At 32.4% G+C, this 25,189-nt stretch overlaps 1 protein-coding gene and 1 pseudogene across 1 annotated transcript; both read left to right on the top strand.

Moving 5' to 3' along the window:
* The first annotated feature begins 18,310 nt into the window (after window positions 1-18,310).
* Window positions 18,311-19,453, top strand: LOC111399832 (probable leucine-rich repeat receptor-like protein kinase At1g35710). The gene has a single exon (XM_023027324.1). It carries the CDS (start codon window positions 18,320-18,322, stop codon window positions 19,451-19,453), a length of 1,134 nt encoding a protein of 377 aa, XP_022883092.1. The 5' UTR covers window positions 18,311-18,319.
* Window positions 19,454-19,867: 414 nt separating this feature from the next.
* Window positions 19,868-23,093, top strand: LOC111399449 (annotated as a pseudogene).
* The last annotated feature ends 2,096 nt before the right edge of the window (window positions 23,094-25,189 follow it).

The following is a 25,189-nucleotide window of genomic DNA, read 5'->3' as shown; positions in this document are numbered from 1 at the left end:
GTCAAACCTCTCTTTCAATTTGTAAATCCCACTTGCATTGTACAATTCTTTGACCATTAGACAAATTAACCAAATTCCAATTCTTATCTTCAATTAAGGATTGCATTTCTTCCTTCATTGCCCTTATCCAGTTAATAGTTTTAGGCATATAGGTTCTGAATGTTCAAGGCCTTCACCTAAAACTAAGGCAAAATCAGTCAAGTTCTTAGACTCGTATCTTGGATTTGATTTAGTTTTCCTTCTTTCTCTATCCCTAACCAATTGGCAATCTTTGATAGGATCACTACAACAGTATCTTTTTACGACATTTATTTATGGCATGTATATAAGGCATGCCGTAAAAATTAATTATTTACGGCATGCATTAAATGTGTGCAGTAACAATCCAATTACATAAAGTATTTATGGCATGCATGTTGGACACACCGTAAAATCTTAATATTTGTTACTAATTCTCAAGCATGCCATATAAATAGATAAAGAAAATATATTTTTTTAAATGAACTATTTAGGGCATGCGTTAATTTATACCGTAAAAGATATATGGCATAAATGTTGCACACCGTAATGATATAACATAAAAAAGAGGTTTTCACCACATGCATTTCTGCATGTCGTTAAAAATCTTACGATATTTTTTTTCCTTTTCTTTTTTCTTTTCCATTTTGTTTGGTTTTTGATACCCAATAAATCCCGGGCTATGATATTAACGTGGGTTAATATTATTTAATAGACATAGTCCGACGAATGAAATAAGTCCAACAACCAAGTCCATGAGCTACACCTGGCCCAATTGTATTCCTTATGGATGACTTGAATCTTGTCCCGTTTACCCCTTTAATGGCCCAACTTAAAGCCTAACCCTAGAGTATATATTTGGCTATAACCTTAGCCACTTTCATATGATGTTTTGTGCGACTTTAAGAGAAGAAATAGTGAATCCCGGCTGCCCCCCTTTTGTGTGAGAAAAAAGTGTCCAGAAGTGTCCAGAACACTTGTATAACGTGTACAATTGGTGGTTCTTTCATAGTATATCTTTGTGGTGTCTTCTCTTAGCCTTTGTGATGATAAATTATCATCCTTTCTTGTCCTAAGTGGGTAAGATTGAATAGCAACCAAGGTGAATCAATTGGTTGTGGTTTGGAGCCGATTGGATTGGTTGTTGGTAGAGAAAGGTACGTTGGATTGAACCTGGAAAACCACCGTTTGAAGATCTTTTGAAAGAGCTTCCGCAACAATTGGTATCAGAGCTACAAGTGAAGGTTTTGGCTCGTGAAATCTACCAGAAATCGTCCAAAAAATTGGTAGAAACGCAGCAAAAATCAGATCGAAGAAGCTCTCCAAAAACTATTAAAATTAGTCTCCGTAATCCAGAAGGAGTTTGGGAAAACGGAGACCACTGGCGTGACGTGCAAGAGGAGGCAAACCCTGCAGGCTAGCGCGTGTCAGTCGAAGGCGGCGCGTGAGGACCACACGCAGAGGGAAGAAACGGCGAGTGCGGGCGCGTGAAGGATTTTCTGGCGACGGTCCCTTTAGGCAGTTTGTTCCTCATATTATTTCTGACATTTTTTGTATTGGAAGTTTTCTGGTTCAAGGTACGCAGTAGAATCTGGACAGCATTGTTCTTCGGGCGTTTGGGACTCGATCGTGATTTTTTGGTTGCTGCAGTTTTCAGAGACTTTAGGACGAATAATGATAGTCCTGAAGTGGTGAATCCGCGTCTCTCGATATTACAGACCTTTAGACATGATCCGCTCGGTATCATATCTTTTACTTTTTATTATTGCAGTTGAAATAAATGTGTACAGTAATTTATTTTTTGCGTTAGAGGTCATCGTGTGGGGTGACATTAGATTTGGGGTTACCATGAAGGGGTAACCATTGCCTGTTGCTAGACTTAGGAATTATTTGTTAATTATTTGCCTTAAATTCCTTGTGAATTCGCTGTCAATTTTTCTACATTATTAGAATTGCATGTGGCCTTAAGAAAGTTTACTAGACTATTCTATGTGAATTATGTTCATATTTTTCTTATGGTCATTATTTGGCATTGGTGGCAAATATAGGTCTAAGACAAATGTGAAAAATAATATATATTTTAACTGTGGTAAAATTTGGACATAGTTGAAAGAGATTGTCATAGGATGATAATAAAAGGAAAGATGAGGATAGAGACAAGGTGAATGTGACTTTAGGGTCAAGTAGTGATCCTAGTGAGGTTTATTGAGAGAATAAACCTGATTCTTGCATTGCATCTGTGTTTAATCCTTTCTGCATGTATGTGGTCACTTAATTCTGTTGCGATGTTGATATTACACTTTCAATATGTTTAATGTGTGTATTGCATGAATTAGAGTGACTTATTACTTTGTGTAATATATTTACATGCATAGTGGGTTAAGTTTTGTGGCGTACTCTATTTGCTCTGTGAGTGGTGTGAGAGTGTGGCAGTGAGAAGAAATTTGGGCAGCCGTTTTCTCTTCTTTATCTTTGTGAGTCTGTGTGGTTTGTGAGATTATATGAGGCAGCCATGTTAGGGTTACCTTCTTTATCTTTGTGAGCCTCCTTTGTGAGTGTTGTGAAGTAACCGACTCTTTCTCCAATTTTTCTTTGTGAGTACCACCTTCGCCATTTTCTTTATGGATTTTTTGGAACTTTGGTGATTGGAGTAATCTTTGTGGTCACCGAAAGGTGTTAATCTGCCATAGTGAGTTTGAGATGTATTAGTAGTGAGTTGGATGTCTTTTGGTAAGGTGTAGTATAGATGCCTAGGGGTACATGATGTTTTGTACCGGGGATGTGAAGTGTGACATTTGGATCACGAGTAGAGATGTGATCAAATGTCTAGAATCCTTTATCTGGAAAGAGACCCTGATCAGGTGGAGTGTGAGAGAGGCACTTCTATCACTTCTGTTAGGTGGAGACCCATTATCCACGTAGGTTGGGAGAAGTGATGTAGAGATAGAGGATTATCCCGTTGACTTAGGATCTATTGTGACTTGCCAGTTAGACATGAGTTGAGTGATCTGTCTAGTGAGCTTGGTGGGCGATGAGAGGAGATATGTGTTCTCGAGGTGTGATTAGCACGGAATGGGATAGGATAAGTATGGTGAGATCTTTTCTTAGGGTCATTTATATATGTGTTGCATATGCAGTTGACCGTGGTTTGATTGACTTGGTGTTAATCTATGGTTCTATGTGAACGTGTTTCTGAAAAGATCTGTGTGTGTTATCCTATAGTATATCGTCATCGCATGTGTATTTGCTCTTGATTGTTTACTGTTAAATATTTGTTTCTACTTGGGTGTTTTTAACCTTAGCCCCAATGAGTATATGGAGCAGGTATGGTATGTGTTTCAAGTTGGAAACACGAGGTAAGGTCTGTGTTCTAATTTTATTGGCTACCTTGATTATGCAAGTGTTAACTGTGTGTTTTGATTGCTTGCAGATTTATTGGGATCAAGGTGGAGATTTGTTGGATTTTTGATACCCAATAAATCCCGGGCTATGATGTTAACGTGGGTTAATATTATTTCATAGGCATAGGCCGATGAATGAAATAAGTCCAACAACCAAATCTATGAGCTACACCCGGCCCAATTGCATTCCTTATGGATGGCTTGAATCTTGTCCCGTTTACCCCTTTAATGGCCCAACTTAAAGCTTAACCCTAGAGTATATATTTAGCTATAACCCTAGCCACTTTCATATGATGTTTTGTGTGATTTTGAGAGAAAAAATAGTGCATCCCGGCTGCCCTCATTTTGTGTCAGAAAAAGGTGTCCAGAAGTGTCCAGAACGCTTGTATAACATGTGCAATTGGTGGTTCTTTCATAGTATACATTTGTGGTGTCTTCTCTTAGCCTTTGTGGCGATAAATCATCATCCTTTCTTGTTCTACATGGGTAATATTGAATAGCAAGCAAGGTGAATCAATTGGTTGTGGTTTGGAGCCGATTGGATTGGTTGTTGGTAAAGAAAGGTACGTTGGACTGAGCCTGAAAAACCACAGTTTGAAGATCTTTTGAAAGAACTTCCACAACACATTTCTTTCATTTTTCCATTCGTTTTCTTACCTTTCTCTTTAGCTTTTTTTCCGCCAAACCCTTCTTTCCTCCTCCGATAGCCTTTCCCTTTTCCCATTTAATCAGTGATCCAGTCGATCAGAGACTGGTTCAATCCATGATCGCACTGCTTTATTCTCTCTCACATCGTTCAATTGCTGGTTGCCGACTGCTGTTCATTTTTACTCTCGCCCGGCCTATCTCTTCTGATTTCCACCTCCGGTAAGTCGCCCTGCAGTTATTGTTCTGTCTTGTGTCTGGACCTGTTTGCTCGCCATTTTTCTCTATCTGTTCTCACCTGTGAAAACCTCTGTAAATTTTTACGATATTAATCATTTGTTTTGATTTATTTGTAGTCACATTGAGAAGCGTATTAATATTCAATGGGTTTGTAAGGGTTTGTGTTTTCTCCTTTGCTGGCTTAGAACTTCAACTGAATAATCTGTGATTGTATATTTGATACGCGGTGAATTATTTTTGGGCCTTTCTTGGTTTTTAGGTTTTATTCATATTATTTGTTTAGTTACAGTTAACGCGAGTCATATGTGATTCTAGATAGTGTAGCTGTGTTTGTAAACTGGGGCGAATTTAGCAGGCAGATTAAGTGTTAATATGAGCTACAATCTGAGTTTCTAAAATAAAATATTGACTACTATTATGCTGATTAATGTAAGCCAAACAGAGAAAAACATAATAGGTCTCTCATTATTGAGTTAGATAACAACTGAAAACCAACAAAAATTATATTAAAAATCAAGCACACGTTGCATTATAGTAAAAGGAAGAATAGTAAAAGGGCAAAACCAATAAAGATACACGGAAGTCACATATTTGTTATAGTAGACTGTCTTGAGAAATTTAATTCAGCCAATATTTCTATCTATTTGGTTTTTCGTGTTTCCTTGTGTAAATTTGTATAATTACTCTGGATCTAAAGTGAGTGGTTTTGTTCTTGAAAGTGATGATGTATAGAATATTCCCCTTCTCCCTTCAATCTTAAGCATTTTGTTTTTCTTGGCCTCATCATTTCCAGTATACAAATTGTGAAATTGGCTCAGAGGTTTTTCTCTTTGGAGTCAAGAGAACTATAGATTGTGTAATGGATCTTCAACAGGACGTTCTCTTGCATGAAAATAGGCTCAACATATAATAGGGATGAACTATGGCTTGGGTATTTATAATATGAATTATTTGAGGTTGTTTGACATTGTAAAAAGTCTCAAAATCGAAATCTAGGGTTTCACTGGGTATTCCATCCGCTTGAGCGCTGTCCAGGTGGCCAGCGAACTGTCCATTCACCGCTAAAATCATTCGAGCTCTCCTCAACTTGAATGGAATCAAAGTCAGGTCAAGAAAATCAAGTGATTATTTGCAGGCATTAAAGAAATGGGAAGGAATGTTAGATATTTATAGATCATATAAGGTGAAGCACATTTCTTAGCAGAAAGAGTTAAAACTTCAGGGTCCAACAATGGTCAGATCTATTAGAAAAAGTAGGAAATGCAAGACTCCGAGGAAGTTTTGCCAATCAAGATAAGTTTACTAGTTTTAGTCCTCTAGAGGAACCATGAAGAGAAGAGGCTACAAGAGAGAGCAAGGATTAGATGTATGTGCTATATCTTTATGTTTTCGAATTTTAGCTGATTAAATTTCAAGGATGAAATTCTTTTTAAGGAATAAGATTATTACACCCTACTTATTTTTAGTCAAAGTCAAGAGAGTGTTTGTTCAAACTCAAAGTAAATGAGGACTTAAACAAATAATTTTCATGAGGCCTATATTATAATTACACGTGCTTAAGGGTTACAGATAATATAATAAAGGAACGTAGAGATTTAGTTTCTATATTTAGTGTTAAAGGGCTGGAAGTTAATTATATGAAAATTAAGAACTTGACTTGTAATTATACAATATTAATGTATTAACATAAAAGGAAAATGGATACATTTTCTAATTGGGTATGGAAGAAATTAGAAGCAGAGAGAAACGGAAAAAGAGAAAAAAGGGAAAGAAGAAGAAAGGAAAATAAAATAAAGAGTAGCAATTGCCAGCTATCGAAGTGTAGGAGATGAATTGGATTTTCTTTCATATCCTATTCTTTTACAATATCAAGTGATTATTTCAGGAGCCAGCATAGAAGTGGAAAAATTGTACCTGCCCACCTAGTTCGTTGCAATCATTTGTGTGACTAGAAAAAATCACTTCTTCAGAAATAATCACTAATTTAATTTATATTATTTCTGAAGCTAATTATATGAAATGTTTATTTATTATAGTGCTTGCCCTAAATCATATTAGTTGCAAAAGGTACTTATGTTAGATAATTGACATAGACAGCATGATTTTCAAAATAAAATAAGATTTTTGTAAATAAATAGTTCTTTTTAAAGTCAAACACAATCAGCTAAGTCATTTCATTTGTATATTATGTCGGTATTAATTATTTCAGTACATTAAAAGTTAGTTTTAAAATTATTAGAAAGTATCCACATGATTTTATCCAGTCTGCACTAGTGTGAATGTGTTTCAAAGTGTATGATCATATTATAGTCTTTAGACAACTCTACTTCGCATATGACTAGAATTACATAATTACAATATTTCAGAATTTAAGAATTTTGAAATTATGAATAACCTTTCTATGTACATTGATATTAATCGATACATGGGTATAGTTATTTCAGGTACCGTTTGGTATTATTTTTCTACATTATTATAGTTTATCGGATTTCAAATTATAGATTTTAGTTGCTCAATTTAAAAAATAAATGTTTCACATTATAGAATTGTGAAATGACCGTTTTACTCAAATTTTTATTGATATCAGATTACTTATATTTAAAATAAGTTACAGTTGATTATTTAGAATAAAGAATAAATAATTTTACTAGTTGTCATAGAATAAATAAGAATTTTCAGCAAAAATGTATAAATGGGAAAATATGCTAATTTGTAAACTGTCCACTTACTGTGATACAAACTCATATATTATATCATCCTTTTTCTTAGCAGGTTGAGTTGGAGCAGCAATTGGAGCTGGTTGATCTGTCGAGTCGAATCACGTACCATAATCAATTGTATGACTCATTTTGTGAGTTCATGCAGTTTTAATTTCTTTTTGAGCACATATTTATTACTTATTACATCGAATAAGTCATTTGGAGTTATGTGTATTAGTCTAATGGGCTCGACACATATTATACTTATTTTGTGCATTTGCGACTTTTTCTCGTAAAGGAAATTAAATTTTTTTGTTGGCTCTTTATTTGATTACTACATATTAAAAGGGTCACGTATTCCACATTTCACATCATATGTGCATGCTTGGGAATTTTTTTTTTTTTTTCAAGTATGTTTAGTGCACATTACAAGGGGAACTCTATCAAATCTTTAAAAAAATTATTATAGTCGTAGCCGGTCGAAGTTAGTGTTGACGGAGGGTTCGGGCCTACTTGGCATTTACCATCGACGCACATCATGTTTCGGGTCCACTAGGATGATTCGGGATTGATTGTGTCACTACTGTCTTATACGTAGACTACTTCTAGGTGTATGCATAGATATTTAGGGCTTAGAGTTACTTTTTTTTGGGAGGGGGGAGGGGGGCAATTTTTGAAGTATTATGTTTGTATTTGAGTGTAACTTATGTGCATTATAAGTATATTAAAGTTATATTCTTGACATTAATAGATAAAAATGACATATTTTTAACGACGAGGTAAAAAGAAAACAAAAATAAATTTAATAACAAAATTAGTTACAAATTGTTGATGTTAATAATATATATTCTAAATGACTTTATTTTAAAAAAAATATTTGGTTTTTTATGAGATTTTAAGAACAAAAGTTTTGTTATTGGTAATCATCAACCATATTCTTGCCGTTTAAATGAAAAGTAACAACCAGATTTGAAGAATATGAACAACAATTTCTTTTTGCTTGTTGAATGTTTATTTTCAATGACAAACATACATTTTGTCGATAAATACATTTTATAATGGGCCTTTACGGCTATCCTCTAACAAATTTTTTTTGGCTTTTGATTATATTCCACGATAAAATTTTGACATTCACAATGAAAATTATTGCCATTAAAAGTAAATTTTGTAGAACTGCAAATGAATTCTCTATATTTAAAATTAAAAATAAAGAGCAAATCTGAATATCCTTATGTAGGGAATCAAAACTTGCTGTTTTATTGCACTTTTAGTACTATTCAATTTTTTGCAACTTTCTATGAAACTATTTGGTTTATAAAGAAAAATGAAGGAGAATGATAAAACGAAAGTGGGAAGGTAAGTTAAATAAGAGAAGAATTAGAAAGACATAATTAATGAATAAATACAATGGTATATATATATTTTTTTAATTTTTTATTTTTAAAAAAAAAATTTTTTTGCTCCATCATATTTTAAGCAGGGGCGGACGTAGAAATTTCGAGTTAGGGGACACAATTAAACTCTGTACAAATCAAATACTTTGTTATTGATTTTTGAATGATTTATACTTGATCCGAGAAAATGCAAATTTACATTTAAAAAACATTTATTCATTAATATTTTACTCATAATTTTTATCCATTTGATTTCGAACAATTATTTATATTTTGCTCATCACAAGAAAATTCATATTTATACTTAAAAAATGTATAATGTATTTAATACTTTAATCAACTCAAGTGACCGAAAAGAAAACATATGTCCAATATTCAATCAAATAAATAAAATTTGTTAGATATAAGTTAAATTGGATATAATCAGCTCAAACACATTCTATGTACACAAATAGGATAGGAGAAAATGCAAATTTAAATTCTAATTAATTGAAAATTTGATTCAAAAGTAAAAATTTGTAGTAGATATGATAATTTGTATAAAAAAAATTAAACAAATTTTAAAAAATTAGAAGAGTTAAAGGTTTTGGTAAGAGAAAAGAAAAAAAATTCAAATTTATTGTGATTTTGCCCCTATTTAATGGGGATTAAAATTAAATTTTTAGTAAATTTTGCTAAAAATTAAAAGGCTAAGGATTTCATGAAAATATATTATTAAAATTAATTATTAGATTTAAATTAAAATTTAGATTTCAATTGATACCAAACAGGAAAGGAAGAAGAGTAACCTCAAATTTTGGAGGGTCACTTGACCCTGTAGGACCCCTTGGGTCTGCCACTGATTTAAGTAATTTGCCTATTAATATATTAATATGGAAGTAAGAAAATGACATAAAAAGCTATACTTTTGAAATGTTTTTAATTTTTTCTCTCACAGCCTTATCAAAAACTTTAATCAATTGATGTGCGTTTATAACACGGTGGAGCAATGAAGTATATTGGTGGCAATAAATATAAAGTGGGTTGTTAAAGTTGTATTAAAGGTCTCACTTATTATTTTCAAAATATGTAACAGAAAAGACATTTCCACTTAGATTCATTTTGAACATTTGAATAGAAATATGACACGGAGAAAGGTAAGTAGTTTAATCACATGAAGAAAGTAAATGAACTACTTTTCCACTTCTACTAGTTAATTAATTAAATCAACGCTGTGTGGAAAATTAACGAAGTCATGACTATTTTAAATTGTACTATATTGACTATTTATGTTTGATGCCCAATCTTTATTCCACATTGCACTTGCTTTCTTCTTCTTTTCAGTAAAATCAAAAGTTAGACAAAAATTTTCACTCGGTGGAATGGCTTTTGAAACACATTTCCAATTAGGGCCCCCGTTCATGTTTTGGGAAAAATGTAATTTGGAATAGCAATTTTTGAAGAATGTGTGTTTAAAAATATGAAAAGTTTTAGATTTAAATATAATATTATTTTATTAAAGAGCATGTGCTTGAAAAGAAGAGAGAAAAATACGTTTTGAATAAAATGGAGCCCAAACATGATGTCAGATTCATTTTGGTCTTTTGAAAAGAAGAGAGAAAAATGTGTTTTGAATAAAAATGGAGTCCAAACATGATGTTAGATTCATTTTGGTCATTTGAAGAGAAATATTTTATGAAGGAATATCTTCAAGCTGTTTAATGACATGAAGACCGAGTCATTGTTTAATGGAGATGTCTTTCAAAAGCCATTCCACCGAAAGAACAATTTTTTCTTACTTTTTATTCTACTGAAAAGAGGAAGAAAGTGCATAGCGGAATAAAGATTCAAAATCATAATTGATGAATTCTAAAATTGAAAAGTTGTGGATCTCATGAAATGTGTAGTTAAAAACAAGTTTTATGAAAAATAAAGGCCAAACAGATGGGACGAATAGAGATTTAGTTTAACTTTAGAAAAAATTGTATGAGTTTTGAACGAAATCAACATTTATATTAACATCCACTTGGCAAATTTATAAATGATTTATAAAGAGTAATAATAGTGGATCCCATGAAACTTATGGATAATAATGTTAGTAGCTATGAATGTGTGTTTGGAATTAATGTTTGAGTGATTGAATTTATAAATCATTCATAAATTTGAATAGGAGATAATTTCTTTTACTACACGTTTGCATCTATGTTTTCGTCTATCTTTTTTTGGTAAGAGATACACTTGGATAACATATTGAAGACGAGGTTCTTAATGTACGATGTTCTTGCCGAAAGAAAATTGCAATGTTGACACATAGACAATGAAACTTATCTTATTTACAGATTGAGAAGTTATAGAATATAAACTTTGTATGTTAATAGTGTCTGTATATGAATTGATTTTTACAATGTTCTGGCGTATCAATGAAGATGTTTGAAGGAAGATGATCCCTTCTTTCAATGGAGTTGGCGAGGGGTGGGTTGAAGGTCTTATAAAACCGTTTTAACTCCTTTAACGTGGTCACTTGAGATTGTACTATGTTCTTTAGTATTGCTAAGCCTTGACAATAAAATCTAATTCGTTCTCTTTACAATTCATTCAAATTTGAATATAAATAAATAAATTACTCTGTTAGTTATTTTCAATTCAAGTTTGCTATTTCTCACTTCTAAAAAATTTTAAATGTCTAATCTTACCTGAGAAAATAAATTTGATTACATAGTATGATAGCATCGTAACCTAAATCTTATCTAGTTTTCATCGAATAAAGTCATTTTAGTTTTTTGTACAAGTCAATTAAAAAATTGAAACTAAAGTCAAATAAATGTCTTTTAATAAATAAAAAAAATAATTTAATAAATTAAAGTCAAATGAGAGGTTTTTGAAAAAGGGAAATTAAAAAAAAAAACTAATAAATCACGTCTAGGCTATGTGCCTAGGCACGATTAAGTTCAAATTAGTAGTTGATTGTTAATTCGCCCTTAGTGTAGAGGTAGAGCGTTTTGTCAGCACCTCACAGACGATGTCATCACCTAAATGTATCTTTTAGAACACTGGTAATGCAAACTCATCCTATTCACACCAAATCAATCGAGTTCAAAGTGGCTAACGCAATAATTGATACGCTTTGCTAGCACCTTGTCAAGCTTGGACTGTCACCAACTGGGGGATTTCTCCCCAGGTTTAGGTATATAATATAGGGTAGAAATCTCCCAGATGTTCTTGCATAAATCTTGGTATCTCTTATCCGATGTTTTTCATGTACGAAATCCGAATTTAAAGTTCTAAATATATAAAGCTAGAATTTTCTCGCTAAAGTTTGGTTCTCTCTTACTTGACATAGATTATTCAAGTTGATAAACCAGATTTACCATCGATTTGGTTCCGTCAAGAAACTACAGTTTCAAACATTTCGTTTTGTTGGGAAACTCATTACTAAATTAAAAATCTTACAAATAAAAATCTCGATTGGATCGAAAATGAACACACTGGAGTTTTAGGATCTGAGAAAAAAATTTGGATCCAATTTTTTATTTTATTTTTAGTTTCTGCGATTTTTGGCAGTTTTTTATGGAGGATGGTTGTGGGGTGGTAGTGGCAGCGCCATTACACTTTTGTGATTGAGTAGGCCATTAAGTTTAGTGTGTAGATGGTAGACGTGATGGTGGAAGGTGTGGGTGTGTTTGATAATGATAGTGTCGACGGAGTAGGGATTTGAGGATGGTGACTATATAGGGTTGGGGTAGGTTGTTGAGGTTTGTGGTTAGGTCAAATTAGGAAGATGATTTTTTTTAAAAAAATTTTAATTAATTAAATGTAAAAGGACCTATTTATCTTGCATTAAAGTGATAAAATTAAGATAAAATGTTTGACTTTTGATCAACTAACATGCTTTTGAATGTAAACCTTTGAAGGTCCTTTCGACGCACATTTATTAAAAGGTTTAGGTTATAGGTGCTAAGATTACAAGTTTTAATAGATGGTGAACCCCTTTAAATTATTTTTACAACATTTTAATATTTATTAAAATCAAATTAAATGAAAAAGTTAGAGTGAAAAAAACAATCAAATTCTCGAAATCAATAATTTATTTTTGCCTCAGGCTTTTTTTTTTCTACATTTATTTTCACATAGCAATATTTAAATATTTTGAATTTGTAATTTTGAAACCAAGGGAACAATTTTACGGATGTGTATCTTAGGGGCCATTTGGGAGTGATTTTTCACCCCTAAAAAATTGATTTTTTGACCATTATATCACTATTTCAGTCGTAAAGTTTGACTTCTTCTCTCACAGGTAGCCCCCACTTTTTTCCTAACGGTCAAAAAATTAAGTCTCAAAATCACTCTCAAACGGGGCCTTAATCTACTTTGACTTACGATGTCTTTAGAAAGCCAAATATCTTAAGAAGTCATTAAGTTTTTAATTTTTTTTTTTATATTTTTGAACTGTGAATCCATAAATTACAATTTCATAGCACTTTCATAGAGTTAAAGGGCTGAAAGTTATATTATAAGAAGATTAAGGTCTTGACTTGCAATTATACAATATTAATGTATTAACATAAAAGGAAAATGGATACATTTTCTAATTGGGTATGGAAGAAATTAGAAGCAGAGAGAAACCGAAAAAGAGAAAAAAAAGGAAAGAAGAAGAAAGAGGAGAGCAAGTTCTAGCTATCGAAGTGTAGGAGATGATATACACTTCATCAAGTGTTGGATTTTCTTTCATATCCTATTTCTTTTACAATATCAAGGATATACACTTCATCAAGTGTTGGATTTTCTTTCATATCCTATTTCTTTTACAATATCAAGTGATTGTTTGAGGAGCCAGCATAGAAGTGGAAAAATTGTATTTGTACCCGCCCACCTAGTTTGTTGCAATCAATTCTGTGACTGGAAAAAATCACTTCTTCAAAAATAAGCACTAATTTAATTTATATTAGTTCTAAAGCTAATTAGATGAAATGTTTATTTATTATAGTGCTTGCCCTAAATTATATTAGTTGCAAAAGGTACTTATTTTAGATAATTGACTTAGATAGCATTTTAGATAATTGACTTAGATAGCATGATTTTCAAAATAAAATAAGATTTTTATAAATAAATAGTTCTTTTTAAAGTTAAACACAGTCACCTAAGTCATTTCGTTAGTATATTATGTCGGTATTAAATATTTCAGTGCATTTAAAGTTAGTTTTAAAATTTCCAGAAAGCATCCACATTATTTTATCCTAGTCTACACTAGTGTGAATGTATTTTCAAAGTGTATGATGAGATTATAGTCTTTGGACAACTCTACTAGCATATGACTAGAATTATAGAATTACAGTATTTTAGAATTTAAGAATTTTCAAATTATGAATAATCTTTCCATATACATTGATATTAATCGGTACATGGGTAAGTTTATTTCCGGTACCTTTTGGTATTATTTTTCTATATTATTACAGTTTATTAGATTTCAAATTATCGATTTTTGTTGCTCAATTTAAGAATAAATGTTTCACATTATAGAATTGTGAAATGACTATTTTAATCAAATTTTTAATGATATCAAATTACTTATATTTAAAATAATTTACAGTTGATTATTTTGAATAAATAAGAAATGATTTTACTATCCATCGTGTTTCAATCTTAAAAGTAATTATCAGAATTTAGAATTGCTAAAAGTTGTATTTTTTCAGCAAAAATGTATAAATAGGAAAATATACTTATTTGTAAACTGCCCACTTACTGTGATACAAACACATATATTATATCATCCTTTTTCTTAGCAGGTAGTAATTGAGTTGGAGAAGCAATTGGAGCTGGTTGATCTGTCGAGTCGAACCACTTACCTTAATCAATTGTATGACTCATTTTGTGAGTTCATGTAGTCTCAATTTCTTTTTGAGCACATATTTATTACTTATTACATCAAATAAGTCATTTGGAGTTATATGTATTAGTCTAATGGGCTCGACGTATATTATACTTATTTTTTGCATTTGGGACTTTTTCTCGTAAAGTAAATTAAATTTTTTTGTTGGCTCTTTATTTGATTACTACATATTAAGAGGGTCACGTATTCCACATTTCACATCATATGTGTATGCTTGGGAAAATTTATTTCTTTTCAAGTATGTTTAGTGCATATTACAAGGGGAACTCTGTCAAATCTTTTAAAAAATTATTATAGTCATAGTAGGTCGAAGTTAGTGTTGGTGGTGGGTTCAGCACGTACTTGGCATTTACCATTGACGCACATCATGTTTCCGGTCCACTAGGTTGATTCAGGATTGATCGTGTCACAATTGTCTTGATACGTAGACTCCTTCTAGGTGTATGCATAGATATTTAGGGCTTATAGTTCTCTTTTTTGGAGGGCGGGGGTGGGGGCAATTTTTGAAATATTATGTTTGTATTTGAGTGTCACTTATGTGCATTATAAGTATATTAAAGTCATATTCTTGACATTAATTGATAAAAATGACATATTTTTAACGACAAGGTAAAAACAAAACAAAACTAAATTTAATAACAAAATTAATTACAAATTGTTGATGTTAATAATATATATTTTAAAGGACTTTATTAAAAAAATATTCGGTTTTAAGAACTGAAGTTTTGTTATTGGCAATCATCAACCACATTCTTGTCGTTTAAATGAAAAGTAACAACAAAATTTGAAGAATATGGACAACAATTTTTATTATTTATTCATTATTATTTTTTTAATTTTGTTGTTGTATGTTGAATGTTTATGTTCAATGACAAACATACATTTTGTTGATAAGTACATTTTATAATGGGCCTTTACGACTATCTTGTGACAATTTTTTGGGCCTTTGATTATATTCCACGATAAAATTTTGACATTCACAATGGAAATTATTGCCATTAAAAGTAAATTTTCTAGAACTGTAAATGAATTCTCTGTATTTAAAATTAAAAATAAAGAGCAAATTTGAATTTCTTAATGTAGGGAGTCAAAATTTGCTATTTTATTGCACTTTTAGTACTATTCAATTTTTTGCAACTTTCTATGAAACTATTTGGTTTATAAAGAAAAATGAGGGAGAACGATAAAATAAAAGTGAGAAAGTAAGTTAAATAAGAGAAGAAGTGGAAAGACATAATTAATGAATGAATACGATGGTGACTACGATTTCTACGATTTTTTCTTTTCTTTTTCCATTTTTGCTCCATCACATTTTAAGTAATTTGTCTATTTATTAATATGGAAGTAAGAAAATGACATAAAAGCTATACTTTTGAAACATTTTTTATATTTTTTCTATCACAACCTTATCAAAAACTTTAATTAATTGATGTGCGTCTATAATACGATGGAGCAATGAAGTATATTGGTGGCAATAAATATAAAGTGGGTTGTTGAAGTTGTATTAAAGGTCTCACTTATTATTTTCAAAATATGTAATAGAAAAGGCATTTCCACTTAGATTCATTTTGACCATTCGAATAGAAATATTACACAGAGAAAGGTAAGTTGTTTAATCACATGAAGAAAGTAAATGAACTACTTTTCCACTTCTACTAGTTAATTAATTATATCAACGCCGTGTGGAAAATTAACAAATTCATGACTATTTTAAATTGTACTATATCGACTATTTATGTTTGATTCTCAATCTTTATTCCACTTTACACTTACTTTCTTCTTCTTTTTAGTATAATCAAAAGTTAGACAAAATTGTTCACTCGGTGGAATGGCTTTTGAAATACATTTCCAATTAGGGCCCCATTTAAGTTAATTTTTGGGAAAAATGTAATACGGAATAGTAATTTTTGAAGAATATGTGGTTAAAAATATGTAAAGATTTAGATTTACGTACAATATTATTTTATTGAAGAGCGTGTGCTTGAAAATAAGAGAGAAAAATGCGTTTTGAATAAAATGGAGCCCAAAAATGATGTTAGATTTATTTTGGTCATTTGAAAAGAAGAGGGAAAAATGCGTTTTGAATAAAAATGGAGCCTAAACATCATGGTAGATTCATTTTGGTCATTTGAGGAGAAATATTTTATGAAGAAATATCTTCAATCTGTTTAATGACAGGAAGACCAAGTCATTGTTACTTGTTAGGTTAATTATCCTCTGTTGATATAAATTTTTCACTTATAATTTATATTCAAGTTACTTTTTAATAAGTAGTAAGTCCAATCGTTAATAATAATTAGAGGCGAAAAGAAATGGGGAAGAAAATGCTGCTTATAAATAATCAATAAAACAGCCGAAATAATTAGTGGTATCAATCGAGTCACTCATCGTTGAAAAAGATACAAAAGGGCCCACTTATGGGCATGCATTGTCCTAAATTTTGTATACAACTAGTCTCAATCCATTTTGGATCACATGTCTATCTCCAATTGGGACAGGACGAAGATTGTATTATTTTTGAATTTTATTTATTTTTCTACTTGCGGGATATAGTACCAAATCCTGTATGTAGATTGAGATTAGTTAAGCAATCTTCTAGATCTATCTCTATAAATCAAGTTGCTTCTCCAACCGCAATTTCAATGATTGAAACGTAGAAATGTCGTTTTCTATTAATAATATGTCTTATACATATAATATCAGGAATGCGACAATGCCCCCACTATCATATTGTGAACACACAGTTCATCTTCATTTATTATAAAATTAAACCTTTTGATTTTCCATCAAATCAAAGATTTCAACTCCAAGAGACTTGGTTCAATCTATATAAGAATTAATCAAGCTTACATACCTTGTAAATATATTTGAATTCAAAACTTTCAAGCCATGTCATGTACACTTTCTCTTTTAAATTCATATTAAGGAACACAATTTTGACATTATTTTGCCACAACTTATCGTTATGGTATGCAGCTATTGCAAGCAAAATCCAAATGGATTTCAACATGACTACAGGTGAAAAAGTTTTATCAAAGTCAACACCTCATCTTTATTCGTAACCTTTCGCTATTATCCTTGCTTTATATGTATGGATATTCTCATCCACGTCGACCTCTTATCAAACATTGAAAGATCACTTTACCCTTTATTAAATTGGTCCAATTAAAGTTAAACGTTTGACTTTTGATTAATTGACTTGTGGCTCCATCCGATTTGCACAGGTGGTAAACCAAGGAAGAAGGTCGCCACTCCTCAAAATTAGTCGAACGAAATTTAGACACTTGAATTATCAAAAAAAAAAAAAAGTGAGATCACATATATCGACAAAAACTTTAATGGATGGTGAACCTCGTTAAATATTTACACACATTTAATTATGTGTTAAAATTAAATTAAATGAAAAAGTTAGAGTGAGAAAAACAATCAAATTCATGAAATCAATAACTTACTTTGGGCATAGGATATTTTTCTGTTCTACCTTTATTTTCGTATAGCAATATTTACATATTATTGAATTTGTAATTCTGAACTAAGTGATCAATGTAACTAGATCTACTTTTTTTCTTTTTCTGTAGTATGTAATTTGTATAGATAATTATCAATAAAAGTTTATTTTTCTCTTTTTCCCTGAACTTTGTCTGTTATAATTTGTATCCAAGATACGAAAATTTCAATCTATGTGTTCTTTACGCAGCAAATGTAATAATTAAAACCCATATATATTTTGTACAAGATTCATATAAATATTTTCAGAAAGTTATAACCACAGGTTTTTCTTTAATAGTACGACGTGATTTATAGTACGGTGATTTAAGTAAAGTTTATTTTGTCAAGGTCGTCTGAACTGGATACTGGAATCTGAGTTAATTACCAGCAATGATTGATAATGAAGAATGATATTTACTCTAAAAGACAAATCTTGACTTATGAAGTCATTAGCATAGTAAAAATCTTAAAGTTCCTGCCTCCTCCCCCCCTCCCCCCCAACAAATTATGAATCTATAAATTGAACTTTCATGGCATGATAATTTATCCAGAAATCCTAGCACAACCATGATAAAATACTATAGTTTCGCACTTTTCTTCTTCCTTATCTTTATTGAAGCTGTAGCTTCTACTTCTTTTGCTGAAGCTAATGCTTTGCTGAAATGGAAAGCCAGTTTTATAAATCATAACAACTTGATACTAAAATCATGGAATCTTGATACTAAGGATTCCGCCAATCTTTCTAGCGGTCCAAAATCAAGTTCCAGTCCATGCAATTGGTTTGGAGTTTCTTGTATCAACGGAAGTGTCAATAGGCTGAACCTCACAAATGCAAGCATTCAAGCCTTCTTCTATGAGTTCCCGTTCTCATCTTTCCCAAATCTTGCTTATATAGATCTCTCACTCAACCGCCTCTTTGGCATCATTCCACCTCAAATTGGTAAATTCTCCAAACTTGTCTATCTTGGTTTATCAACCAATCAGCTTATAGGAACTATCCCAGCACAAATAGGAAAGCTCTCAAAACTCAACTATCTTGATTTATCAACCAATCAGTTTACAGGTCAAATTCCAGCTTCGTTGAGTGGATTAACTAGTTTAAGAACTCTGTATCTCCATATTAATCAACATTCTGGTCCCATTCCTCCTGAGTTGGGGAAGTTGACTACGCTGCAGGACCTTGCATTGAGCAAGAATCATCTAACGGGTCAAATTCCAGCTTTGTTGAGTGGATTAACTAGTTTAAGAACTCTGTATCTCCATATTAATCAACTTTCGGGTCCCATTCCTCCTGAGTTGGGGAAGTTGACTACGCTGCAGGACCTTGTATTATGCAAGAATCATCTAACGGGTCAAATTCCAGCTTTGTTGAGTGGATTAACTAGTTTAAGAACTCTGTATCTCCATACTAATCAACTTTCTGGTCCCATTCCTCCTGAGTTGGGAAAGTTGACTATGCTGCAGGACCTTGCATTGAGCAAGAATCATCTCACAGGTCAAATTCCAGCTTTATTGAGTAGATTAACTAGTATAAGAACTATGCATCTCTATAATAATCAACTTTCTGGTCCCATTCCTCCTGAGTTGGGAAAGTTGACATCGCTCCAGGACTTTGGAATTGAGCAAAAATCATCTCATGGGTCAAATTCCAGCTTCATTGAGCAGATTAACTTGTTTAAGAACTTTGTTTCTCCATACTAATCAACTTTCTGGTCCCATTCCTCCTGAGTTGGGAAAGTTGACATCGCTCCAGGACTTGGAATTGAGCACAAATCATCTCACGGGTCAAATTCCAGCTTCATTGAGCAGATTAACTTGTTTAAGAACTTTGTTTCTCCATACTAATCAACTTTCTGGTCCCATTCCTCCTGAGTTGGGAAAGTTGACATCGCTCCAGAACTTGCAATTGTGCAGGAATCATCTTACGGGTCAAATTCCAGCTTCGTTGAGCAGACTAACTTGTTTAAGAAATCTGTATCTCTATGCTACTCAACTTTCTGGTCCCATTCCTCCAGAGTTGGGGAAGTTGACATCGCTCCAAGGCTTGAAATTGAGCTCGAATCATCTCACGGGTCAAATTCCAGCTTCATTGAGCAGATTAGCTAGTTTAAGGACTCTGTATCTCCATACTAATCAACTTTCTAGTCCCATTCCTCCTGAGTTGGGAAAGTTGGCATCGCTCCAAGACTTGGATTTGAGCATGAATCATCTTACGGGTCAAATTCCATCTTCGTTGAGCGAATTAACTAGTTTAAGATTTCTGTATCTCCGTATTAATCAACTTTCTGGTCCCATTCCTCTTGAGTTGGGAAAGTTGACATCACTCCAAGAGTTGGAATTGGCCACAAATAATCTCACAGGTCAAATCCCAGCTTCATTCGGGAATCTCAGCCATTTAAAACTTTTTGGTCTATCTCAAAACCAACTCTCTGGTTCCATTCCAAGTGAACTAGGGAAATTGAAGAAACTGGTCAATGTATCTATGTTCTCTAATCGTTTTTCAGGTGATTTGCCAGAGTTATGTGGTGGAAGAGTATTAAAAATATTTATTATGAGCTTCAATAGACTTTCAGGTCCAATCCCTGAAAGCTTGAGAAAATTCTCCAGTTTAGTTAGATTTCGGCTTGATCACAACCAGCTTTCTGGAAATATTTCTGAAGAATTTGGTGTATATCCAAATTTGACCTTTATGGACCTAAGTAGCAATAATTTCTATGGTGAACTCTCAAACGTCTGGGGTGGCAACAAACAACTTCAAGCTTTGAAAATTGCAAAGAATAACCTTACAGGGAGCATTCCTCGAGAATTTGGAAGTTTAAGTCAACTGCAAGTACTCGATCTTTCTTCAAACAAGTTGCGTGGGAAGATCTCGAAGGAAATTGGAAAGTTAACTTTAATTCTAAATCTATATTTAGAGGATAACCAACATTTTGGAGGTATACCTGAAGAATTGGGATCGCTTTCATATCTAGAAAACCTTGACCTTTCTAGAAATGGACTGACAGGTCAGATACCTGGAAATTTAGCGAACTCTAAGCAGTTGCATTACTTGAATTTGAGCTTCAACTATTTAAGCCAGAGAATCCCTCATCAGCTTGGTAAGTTGATCCATGTGTCTGAGTTGGATATGAGTAATAATCTACTCATCGGTGAAATACCATCTGAACTACGATTTTTGACAAGCCTGGAACTATTAAACCTCTCCCACAATCACCTCTTGGGACTCATTCCTAAGAGTTTTGAAGAAATGCCAGGCTCAATGGACATTGATATATCTTATAATCAGTTGGAGGGTCCAGTTCCTAGCGGCAGAGCCTTTCGAAATGTCTCCATAGAACAACTACAAGGGAACAAAGGATTGTGTGGCAATATTGTAGGATTACAACCATGTAAAAGCCTTTCCGGAGTCAAAAACAAGAAGACGTGGAATGAGCACAGACTCGTTTTGACAATTGCAACCCCTCTTATTTATGCTTTACTTCTATTTGCATCCATTGGGATCCTCATTCTGTATAAATGCAGAAAGAATAATCCAATGAAAGCAGATGATGATTTGCTCATTGTACTCAATGGAAAACTCACTTATAAAGACATCTTTGAGGCCACAAATGGATTTGATCCAATTTTTTGTATTGGAGAGGGAGGATTTGGAAAGGTTTACAAGGCACAACTTTCATCAGAAAAGACAATAGAAGGGAAAAGACTTCATTCCTCATCTGAAATGGTTACAGTGGTAGTCAAAAGACTTCATTTATCATCTGAAATTGCAAACTTTGAAGCTTTCCTAAGTGAAATAAAAGCATTGACAGAAATCAAGCACCGGAACATTGTGAAACTTTATGGCTTCTGCTCAAATGATCAAAGCTCACTTTTGGTCTATGAATACCTTGATAGAGGTAGTTTAGCGAAAAATCTAAGCATGGATGAAGAAGCCAATAAATTGGATTGGCGTACGTAAAAGGGTTAATATCCTGAAGGGCGTGGCTCATGCTTTGTCTTACATGCATCATAGTTGTTCTCCTCCAATCGTTCATCGAGACATATCCAGCAACAACATTTTGCTTGATTCACAGTACGAGGCTCATGTTTCAGATTTTGGCACTGCTAAGTTTCTAAAATGCGATTCATCGAATTTCAGCACTCTTGCAGGCACATATGGTTATTTCGCTCCAGGTAATTTTTTTTTCCAAAATTTTATTCACGGAATATATATACATGATTTTGATTGTATTCTTTCCCTTTTTTTTGGGCAGAACTTGCATACGCAATGAAGGTTACTAAAAAGTGTGATGTGTATAGCTTTGGAGTGTTAGCATTGGAAGTGATCAAAGGAAAGCATCCTGGTGAATACATTCAATATGTAACACCTCCATCAAATGGAGATTTACGGATGGAAGATTTGTTGGATCCACGCATTCTTTATCCCACTCGAGAAGAAGAGGTGATTTTGATGTCTGTTGTTAAACTTGCAATTGAATGCCTGCACTCCAATCCACAACATCGCCCAACTATGTATACTGTTTCTGATATGCTAGTGCACCTACCACCTTCTCATGTGTGATGTCTGGGTAAGTAAAGAAATGAATTGTTTTTATGTATTTTGTATATTTCATGCATTACTGCAACTATGGTTTTTCTAGGCAAAGATGTTTTCTTCTTGTTTTAATTTAGGTTTGCTATGCATGTTTGTTTCGCGAGATTGGCTTGCAAGTTCATGTGAAATTGTTACATTTATTCTTGAAACTCATGCATATCTATTACTCTTTGTAATATGACATTGTAGTTTCCTGATAAAATTAAATAATAATACAATAGTTTATATTATTATTTTCTTTTTATTGCATCTTTTCACCCAACACTGATGCCATCCCTAACAACGCACTCTTAGAGCAAGTTGCGTGTCAAGAACAATTGTCGTACAATTAGGGCAAATTTGAGACCTCCCCTTAGGTTTTCAACAAGTTTAGAGACATCATCTGGGTTCAAAAATTACTAAAACCTTTCTTATTTCAAGTTTGAATAATTGATATCTCCCATGAAACCCCAATCGTTTTAAATACACAAGCCTCCCATATTTTGAATTTGAGTGACACATATCTACCCCTATAAAGTTTAATAGATTGTTGAATAACACAAACTTCCCTTTCTTAAATTATTATTAAAGTTAAAGTTTGTATTCATTAGATTCTTGAAGGTAAACTAACTTAGAGCTTTTGCTTTTGCAGGTGATTTTCGATTTCATGTATTATCTTTAATAATTATGTCAATGTGCTGTGTTTATGTGTGTATATGTAATGGGGCTTTGAAATAATGGAAATTGTTTAGACTAATTTTGTATTGACATTGATTTGACCTACCTTCTGTAATAGTAAGATATTCGATCTATTTATATTGAGGGGTTATTATCTTGGAAATGGTGACTCTACCCATGGAAAAACAAAATTATGGGGATATAGTAGACTATTCGTAAGCCTGAAAATACTACAAGGTGCTCGAAAATTGTCAAAATAATAGAATAAGAGGATCAATATGACTACAACCCAATTTCCTTCCTTAATGAATGCGATTTTCTTCAAAACTTTTTCTTTCTGGCCAAGTTCTCTATGTTCAGTCTCATGCTGTTCAGATGTTCATTGACTATAAATTCAAAACAATATTGTGAATTTCATTCATTGTCACTCAGTTCCATTATGTTAATTTGATCAGTTATTATTTAGAATAGTCTAGTAAAATCAAATTTTAGATGGCTTCCTTTACCAAATTCACGTACTTCGTTGAAATCCAATGACTAAGAAAAGAAAATTGAATTCACAAGAAAACATCAATCACTATTCTTAATTGTGGATTTATTTTATGTCAAGTTAGATGGATTTGTACATTTGAATATGGTACATATGAGGTGGTCCCTTTGTTGTACAAACTTGGAATGTGCATAGCAAATGACCTTAATTGTTTATAGAACCTTATTTGATGAACATGCGGTCCAGAGTCTTTAGCAAGTGACTGGGTCATTTGGATAAGAGTGCAACATATACCATTCGTTGGTGATAATGTTTTAGTGGACTATATTCAATCTGAATCAAGCATCCCAATATTTTACTTTAAATAAATAAAGTCAGAATAAGAAACGAGACTTTCAAAATAATATTTTATGTTAAATAAATAAAGTCTCAGAATAATATTTTATGTGGAATAAATAAAGTCAGCGTAGAGGATTATAATGTCCCTAACACAGTACTTCATTTTACCATGGATAATTTATGTTGAAACAACAGTTTTCTTTCGTTGCACCACTTATTAATTGTAGTCAAGCCCTTAATGTTTTCATACTGGCACACTTAGGTCCCTACATTATTTTATTGCAATCCTATTCTTAATCTTTCGTTAATTAGCACATTTTGTCTTTGAAAATTGTTTATATAGAGTATTCTAATAGTTTGCTTTAATTTTTGCATTTGTTGTTTCTTTTCTTATTTAAAATTATGAGAGGCAGATAACTTATTTTTACACCATTTAACGGACTTTTTGAGAAAAATATGTTATGAGGACAAAATGGGCTAATTAATTAAAGGTTAATAATAAAATGTGATGAAAAAAGGTTTAGGACTTGAGTATGATAATAAGCAAAGAATAATTTTTAATACGATTAAGAAGTGGTGCAATGGCATGACAATGTAACTACCTTAACAAGAAATATGGAACAGACTTCCTTAAAAAGAAGAAAGGAGAAAAGAAAAGAAAAAAAAGAAAAATAAAAGTGAATGAAGAGTATGTTGGTCAATAATACAGGACCTGTTTCACAAGTCCCTGCTAGGTAAAAAACAAGTGGGGCCAAAACTTTTTTTTAAATACATGTGGGGCCCACCCCCCAAACAATGAGAGGCCTGGAAGGCCCCTGTGAAGATAAAACATGTACGTGCAGGTATTTTCATGCTACAATCCATCCCCACCACAACTTCTCTGTGCAACCCACCACATTCCCGCTCTCCTCTTTCCAGTATTAAATCACATTATCGCTGTATTGCTTGTTGGAAAATGATTTTTATTTTATTTAATTTTATTTTTGAGTGGGATTCATTTCAATTCTTTGGAAGATCAAAGTTTTCCTCTGCGAAAAAATTGAAATCATATATTTACTTTGTCAAAATGATGCTCGTGTGAATGATAAATTGAAGGTCAATTTATACTGATTGGAAGTGGTTGTTAGAAGGAAAGCAAAATTATAGTTTGTCTCATATAGGGAAAAAGAGAAGGCAATTGAACTGAAATTTGGTCTCTCAGTAGGATCCATGTTTTCCTTTATTTTTATTTATTTTCAACTACCCTTCCATAGTTTTCAGCTCCCAAAACTCCTATGGTTTGTTGCCTATGTTAACACGGGTGTTATTTGTTAGATTAATGATAAATTAATGGCATAATAAGTCACTCATTAGAGAC

Source organism: Olea europaea, chromosome 9, assembly GCF_002742605.1.
Source record: "Olea europaea var. sylvestris chromosome 9, O_europaea_v1, whole genome shotgun sequence".
Lineage (NCBI taxonomy): Eukaryota > Viridiplantae > Streptophyta > Magnoliopsida > Lamiales > Oleaceae > Olea > Olea europaea.
The sequence above is the reverse complement of the archived record's forward strand: the minus strand, read 5'-3'. Positions and strand labels throughout refer to the sequence as shown.

Bases quoted from the DNA above. Each gene is read 5' to 3' on its own strand.
- LOC111399832 (XM_023027324.1), top strand. From the start codon at position 18,320: ATGATAAAATACTATAGTTTCGCACTTTTCTTCTTCCTTATCTTTATT.